Raw genomic sequence first — 7,010 nt, forward strand, 5'->3', positions numbered from 1 at the left:
GAGGGTGAAAGTAAGAATGAACCCTTAGCTACTCCCCTCAAAATATTAAACTATCATATTTTATGTATTTTTATTGATAATTTATTTTCACCTTTTAGAAATTTATAAGTTTATTTCCTCCTAAATTTTTGTTATACGTTACTTTCTGATATATGTGTCGTTCATGAGTGAGAGTATAAGTAACGAGAAATATGACGGGTTTTTATTAAAATTGTATTACTTGTAAGAAGATTCTCAAAAATGAAAAATATTTTTTATAAGTTTAAAAATAAATTATAAATATATACATACACACACTAAAAGTTTACTTTTTTAGAATTTTGCTTAGGAATGTTGGAAAAATAGTAACACAAAATTTTAGTTACACTTTAGATCAAACGAGATATTACTAGTTAATATAATATATCATCCTATCCCCTAAAAATAATTAAAACAACTAAAATGTAATGTTTATTTTATAATAAAAAAATTAGTATTCATTTTATAACTTAAAAAATTAGAACAATAAGAAAACCTCCAGTTTAGCTAAAATAATGTGGGATTCTTTTATTTCATCTTTCCGTTGATTTTCTTTTGATCGATAGGTAGAAAAAGGAGAAACGGAGGACGAAGAATACCAAAAACATCTTCTTCTCCACTGTTATACCTATAATGGATGAAAAGCAATTACAGCATAAACAAATGATATAATATAGCAATTTGTGAGTACAATTCATCTTTAATCCTACCCCATTAAACCCTTTAGCCTTAATTGGTGGAAGAGAAGGGCATGGCAATTTGATCAACAGCGCCCTCTTCCCTTCTCCTATAAATATGGCACTCCGATGTCTCAGCTTCTCATTCAGTATGATATCTGTCTTCTCTTTGTTCAAATTGATTGCTTTTGTAGCTGAAAACATGGGGTATTCATTTAAGTTTCATTGTTTCTTTGTGTGGATCATGGTGCTTTCGTCTACACTGTGTTACTCCCAGGACAATTTCGTTAAGTCCAGAGCAACTTATTATGGCAGCCCCGACCGTTTAGGGACTCCAAGTACGTACATTGCTCCTATATATATAATATATTTCTTGTTTATTTATTTATTTATTTCCTTCGTTATTTAGACAGAGATATCAGATATAAATGTCATGTTTGAACTGTGATGAATTTCAGGTGGAGCCTGCGGGTATGGAGAGTATGGAAGGACTGTGAATGATGCGAATGTGGCTGGGGTTTCGTACAGGCTCTACAAGAAGGGAAGTGGTTGTGGTGCTTGCTATCAGGTTAGGTGCACAAACCCTCAGCTCTGCACTGATGATGGGGTGAACATCGTGGTGACCGACCACGGTGAAGGCGACAAAACCGATTTCATCCTCAGCCCCCGCGCTTACGGTAGGCTAGCGAAATCGGACAAAGCGGACGAGCTGTACGCTTTCGGAGTCGTTTATGTCGAATACAAGAGAATCCCCTGCCGCTACGGCGGTTACAAGCTGCAGTTCAAGGTTCATGAACATAGCAAGTACCCCAATTACTTGGCCATTGCGGTCTTGTACCAAGCCGGAAGAAGCGAGATCCTCGCGGCGCAAATTTGGCAGGTAATTAAAACGCTCGAATGAATTCAGTAATTCTGAAACATTAGAATTTGTTGTGACGATACTGATGCGTATGAAAATCGAATGTGAACGGCACAGGCGGATCGTAAGGAGTGGATATTTATGAGGAGGGCATATGGAGCAGTTTTCGACACGAACCCACCATCATCGGGATCCATCAGTTTGAGGTTCCAAGTGAGTAGCAGCGCCGGGGTGTATTGGGTGGAGGCATCCAACGCCCTCCCCAATAACTGGGAAGCTGGAGTAGCTTATGAATCCGATGTTCAGCTTGAATGAAGCACCGGAATTGTGTTTTGAGAATAAAGAAAGCCTTCTAAAAGATAACTAGTTTCTTCAATTATGGTTGTTTCATTAGTATTATGTCGGTAAGTAGGAGTTTATAAGTCAGCAAAACGCTCAAGCATTGGCTTTCGTTTAATAAAAAATGCTTCGTTATATGTAGTTTTGCTTTATGGTTGTGTACCAAATCTGTTGAAAATCAAAGCACATGGGGCGACTGGAAAAATGGTTTTGGGCGGCTAATATAGCAATCAAATTGTTGAAAAAAATAAAGGGATAATTACTAAATTTAATCTCTAAAATTTAGTTAATTTTATAAATTAGTCCTTAAGTTTCAACTATAAATACTCTATATCATTTAGCTTCAAAATCATCCCAAAACATTCTAGATTTCTTCCAATACTAGAGAGATTTTAGAGAGTTTCTTGAGAGTTGTTTTCTCCTTTTTATCAAGAGAGAATTATCATTGTTTTCTCCTTGGTAGATCGAGAGAGGTTGTAATTCCTATTTTTTCTCATAGTGAAATTCTTCTACCGTTGCCCGTGGTTTTTTACCCTATATTATTTAGGGGTTTTCCACGTAAATTTTGTGTCTCTTTTATCTTCAATTTTTATTTTCTCAAATTATCAGTTGCATTTTTGCTCTATCCGATAACCGTCTTCCACAACAATTGGTATCAGAGCCATATTAGATTGTGTAATATCTGCTTATTGTCTTTGTGGTTGTCACCAAAAGGTGGATCCTCCAACATAAGAAAGTAAGAAGTTATTACACATTCTTTGAAGGTTCCAGAGAACTATTCACGATAGTGAAATAGTGGGAGCTATCCGTAAAAGAAGCTATGGCAACGAAATTTGATATTGAAAAATTCAATGAGAGAAATTTCTCATTATGGAAATTGAAGATGAAGGTCATCCTGAGGAAAGACGGTTGTCTAGCAGCTATCAGTGAAAGGCCGGTGGATTTCACAGTTGACAACAAATGGATCGAAATGGACGGAAATGCTATGGCAAACTTTCATCTAGCATTAGCAGATGAAGTATTGTCAAGCATCGAGGAGAAGAAGACAGCTAAGGAGATATGGGATCATCTCACCAAATTGTACGAGGCCACATCGTTGCACAATAAAATTTTCCTTAAGAGGAAATTGTACACTCTCCGGATGTCGGAATCTACTTCAGTGACGGAGCACTTAAACACACTGAACACGTTATTTTCTCAGCTTACATCCTTAAGATGTACAATAGGAGAACAAGAACGTGCTGAACTTCTACTTCAAAGTCTACCTGATTCGTATGATCAACTCATCATAAACTTGACAAACAGTAATGTCACCAGTCTAGTCTTCGATGACGTTGCAGCTGCTGTTCTCCAAGAAGAAAATCGACGCAAGAACAAGGAAGACAGACAAGTAAATCTGCAACAAGCAGAAGTGTTGACAACGATGAGAGAGAGATCAACAGAATGTGGCCAAAGCAGCAGTCACAAACATGGTAGATCGAAGTTGAGGAGCAAGAAGAATTTAAAGTGCTACAACTGTGGAAAGAAGGGTCACTTGAAGAATGATTGTTGGAGTCTAAATAAAAACTCCAATCCACAAGGTAATACCGCAAACACTTCAGATAATGGAGATGCTCTATGCTATGAAGCGTAAACTACCGTGGAAGGCAGAAAAAGATTTGCAGATATATGGCTCATTGATTCAAGAGCAACATATCACATGACCTCAAGAAGAGAATGGTTCCATCAGTATGAACCTGTCTCAGGAGGATCTGTGTGTAGTTGCAATGATCATGCCTTAGAGATCATTGGCGTGGGAACCATCAAATTGAAGATGTATGATGTAACAATTAAAGTTGTTCGAGATGTGCGACACGTGAAAGGCCTGAAGAAAAATTTATTATCCTACGGATTATTGGATAATAATGCAAGCAAGATTGAAACACGAAAAGGAATCATGAAAGTGTTTCGTGGAGCGCTTGTGGTGCTGAAAGGCAAAAAAGATAGTTGCAAACTTGTACATGCTAAAGGGAGAGACTTTTCTAGAAGCAGAAACCTCTGTTACCTCATGTATTTCAAATTTTGCAATGCGATGACATCAGAAACTTGGACACATGTCAGAACAAGGAATGAAAGTCCTTGTGGAGAAAAACCTACTTCTAGGCTTAACAAAGGTAACACTTCCTTTGTGTGACCATTGCATAACAAGTAAGCAACACCGGTTGAAATTCAACAAATCAAATTCTAGAGGCAAAAGTGTTCTAGAATTGGTTCACTCTGACGTTTGGCAAGCACCAGTTACATCCCTAGGTGGAGCAAAATACTTCGTCTCATTTATTGATGACTACTCCAGGAGATGTTGGGCGTACCCTATCAAGAAGAAGTCAGACGTGTTTTCAACTTTCAAAAACTTCAAGGCGCGGGTGGAACTTGATTCTGGAAATAAGATCAAGTGTTTCAGAACAGATAATGGAAGAGAATACACAAGCGAAGAATTTGATGACTTTTGCAGGAAAGAAGGCATCAAAAGACAGTTCATAGTGGTGAACACTCCTCAACAAAATGGAGTGGCAGAGCGGATGAACAGAACCTTGTTAGAAAGAACAAGAGCAATGTTAAGGGATTCAGACCTAGAAAAATCATTCTGGGCAGATGCAGTCAATACCGCCTGTTATTTAGTGAATCGAGCTCCATCAACTGCAATAGAGCTGAAGCCATCAATGGAGATATGGACTGGTAAACCAGCTGATTATTCAAACCTCCATATATTTGGAAGTATTGTGTACGTGATGTACAACTCCCAAGAAATCTCAAAGCTGGATCCAAAGTCCAGGAAATGCAAATTCTTGGGGTATGCTGATGGAGTAAAGGGGTATCGCTTGTGGGATCCCACTGCCCGCAAAGTGATCATCAACAGGGATGTCATCTTTGTAGAAGATAAGCTACAAATAAAAGAAGACGATGATAGCACTGAAAAGTCAGAGACTACACAGATACATGTGGAAAAAGATGTTGAACAAGGAGATTCTTCTAAAGCAGAACTAACACACGATGAACAAGAACCAGAGTCTGAAGCTCCAATAACTCGTCAATCAGATCGTGTGAGAAGACGTCCCAATTGGCACTCAGATTATATTATAGAAGGAAATGTTGCATACTGCCTTTTAACAGAGGACGGTGAGCCATCAACATACTAGGAGGCAATAAACAGCTCAGATGCTTCACTGTGGATGATGGCGATGCAAGAAGAAATCGAAGCCCTTCATAAAAATAATGCATGGGACCTTGTGCCACTACCACAAGGAAGGAAGCCAATTGGTAACAAATGGGTCTTCAAAATCAAGCAAAATGGTGACGATCAAGTTGAGAGGTATCGTGCAAGACTGGTGGTCAAAGGATATGCTCAAAAAGAAGGTATTGATTTCAATGAAATTTTTTCTCCTGTGTTTCGACTAACAACAGTTCGAGTAGTCTTGGAAATGTGTGCTACATTAAATTTACATCTAGAGCAGCTAGATGTTAAAACAGCTTTTCTTCATGGAAATCTTGAAGAAGAGATTTACATGCTTGAACCTGAAGGTTTTGAAGAAGAAGAAGAAAAGAAGAACTTGGTTTACAGGTTGAACAAATCTCTGTACGGTCTAAAGCAGACACCGAGGTGTTGGTATAAGAGATTTGATTCCTTCATTATGTACATTGGATACAACAGACTTAATGCAGACCCTTGTGCTTATTTCAAGAGGTCTGGTGATAACGATTTTGTTATATTGTTGTTGTATGTGAATAACATGTTGGTTGCAGGACCCAACAAAGATCATATTGAAGAATTGAAGGCACAACTGGCTAGGGAATTTGAAATGAAGGACTTGGGATCATCAAACAAGATTCTAGGGATGCAAATTCACCTAGACAGAAGTAATAGGAAGATTTGGTTTTCACAAAAGAATTACTTGAAGAAGATCTTGTCACGATTCAACATGCAAGATTGTAAGCCAATTTCTACCCCTCTTCCTATTAACTTCAAATTATCTTCCAGTATGAGTCCTAGCAGTGAAGAAGAGATGATAGAGATGTCTCGAGTGTCGTATGCATCAGCAGTGGGAAGTTTAATGTTCGCTATGATATGCACAAGACCAGACATTGCACAAGCAGTGGGAGTGGTTAGTCGGTACATGGCGAATCCAGAAAAAGAGCATTGGAATACAGTAAAGAGGATCCTTAGATACATCAAAGGGACTTCAAATGTTGCATTATGTTACGGAGGATCAAACTTATTAATCAATGGTTATGTAGATTCTGACCATGCAGGGGATTTGGATAAAAGCAAATCTACTACAAGATATGTGTTCAAAATTGCTGGTGGAGCTGTAAGATGGGTTTCAAAATTGCAGTCAGTTGTGGCTACGTCCACAACAGAGGCAGAATATGTAGCAGCTACACAAGCCAGTAAAGAAGCAATTTGGTTGAAGATGCTATTGGAGGAGCTTGGGCATAATCAAGAGCATGTTTCTCTATTTTGTGACAGTCAAAGCGCCTTGCATCTAGCAAGGAATCCAACATTTCATTCAGGGACAAAGCACATACGAGTTCAGTACCATTTCATTTGTGAAAAGGTGGAAGAAGGGACGGTAGATATGCAGAAGATCCATACCAAACACAACATAACAGATTTCATGACGAAGCCAATCAACACTGATAAATTTACTTGGTGTCGATCCTCTTGTGGCCTGTCAGAGACGTAAGCAACATGAAGGTGCAAGGTAGAAAGAATGGTGTGAAGATATGATTATTCCAATCAAATCTTCAAGTGGGAGGTTATTGAAAATCAAAGCACATGGGGCGGCTGGAAAAATGGTTTTGGGCGGCTAATATAGTCAAATTTAGGCAACCAAATTGTTGAAAAAATAAAGGGATAATTACTAAATTTAATCCCTAAAATTTAGGGTATTTACAAATTAGTCCTTAAGTTTCAACTATAAATACCCTAGCTCATTTAGCTTCAAAAATCATCCCAAAGCATTCTAGATTTCTTCCAATACTAGAGAGCTTTTAGAGAGTTTCTTGAGAGTTGTTTTCTCCTTTTTATCAAGAGAGAATTATCATTGTTTTATCCTTGGTATATCGAGAGAGGTTGTAAT

The 7,010-nt window shown here is 38.0% G+C and overlaps 1 protein-coding gene across 1 annotated transcript; it reads left to right on the forward strand.

The window, feature by feature from the left end:
* The first annotated feature begins 857 nt into the window (after nucleotides 1-857).
* Nucleotides 858-1,975, forward strand: LOC120163500 (expansin-like B1). The gene is made up of 3 exons (XM_039173426.1): nucleotides 858-1,033; nucleotides 1,154-1,575; nucleotides 1,672-1,975. Exons 1-3 carry the CDS (start codon nucleotides 898-900, stop codon nucleotides 1,867-1,869), a joined length of 756 nt encoding a protein of 251 aa, XP_039029357.1. The 5' UTR covers nucleotides 858-897; the 3' UTR covers nucleotides 1,870-1,975.
* Nucleotides 1,976-7,010: the final 5,035 nt, after the last annotated feature.

The sequence above is a fragment of the Hibiscus syriacus genome, unplaced genomic scaffold (assembly GCF_006381635.1).
Source record: "Hibiscus syriacus cultivar Baekdansim isolate YM2019G1 unplaced genomic scaffold, ASM638163v2 tig00111458_pilon, whole genome shotgun sequence".
NCBI classification, from domain to species: domain Eukaryota; kingdom Viridiplantae; phylum Streptophyta; class Magnoliopsida; order Malvales; family Malvaceae; genus Hibiscus; species Hibiscus syriacus.

Bases quoted from the DNA above. Each gene is read 5' to 3' on its own strand.
- LOC120163500 (XM_039173426.1), top strand. From the start codon at position 898: ATGGGGTATTCATTTAAGTTTCATTGTTTCTTTGTGTGGATCATGGTG. The intron at 1,034-1,153 runs GTACGTACATTG...GATGAATTTCAG, and splicing joins CGACCGTTTAGGGACTCCAA to GTGGAGCCTGCGGGTATGGA. The intron at 1,576-1,671 runs GTAATTAAAACG...TGAACGGCACAG, and splicing joins TCGCGGCGCAAATTTGGCAG to GCGGATCGTAAGGAGTGGAT.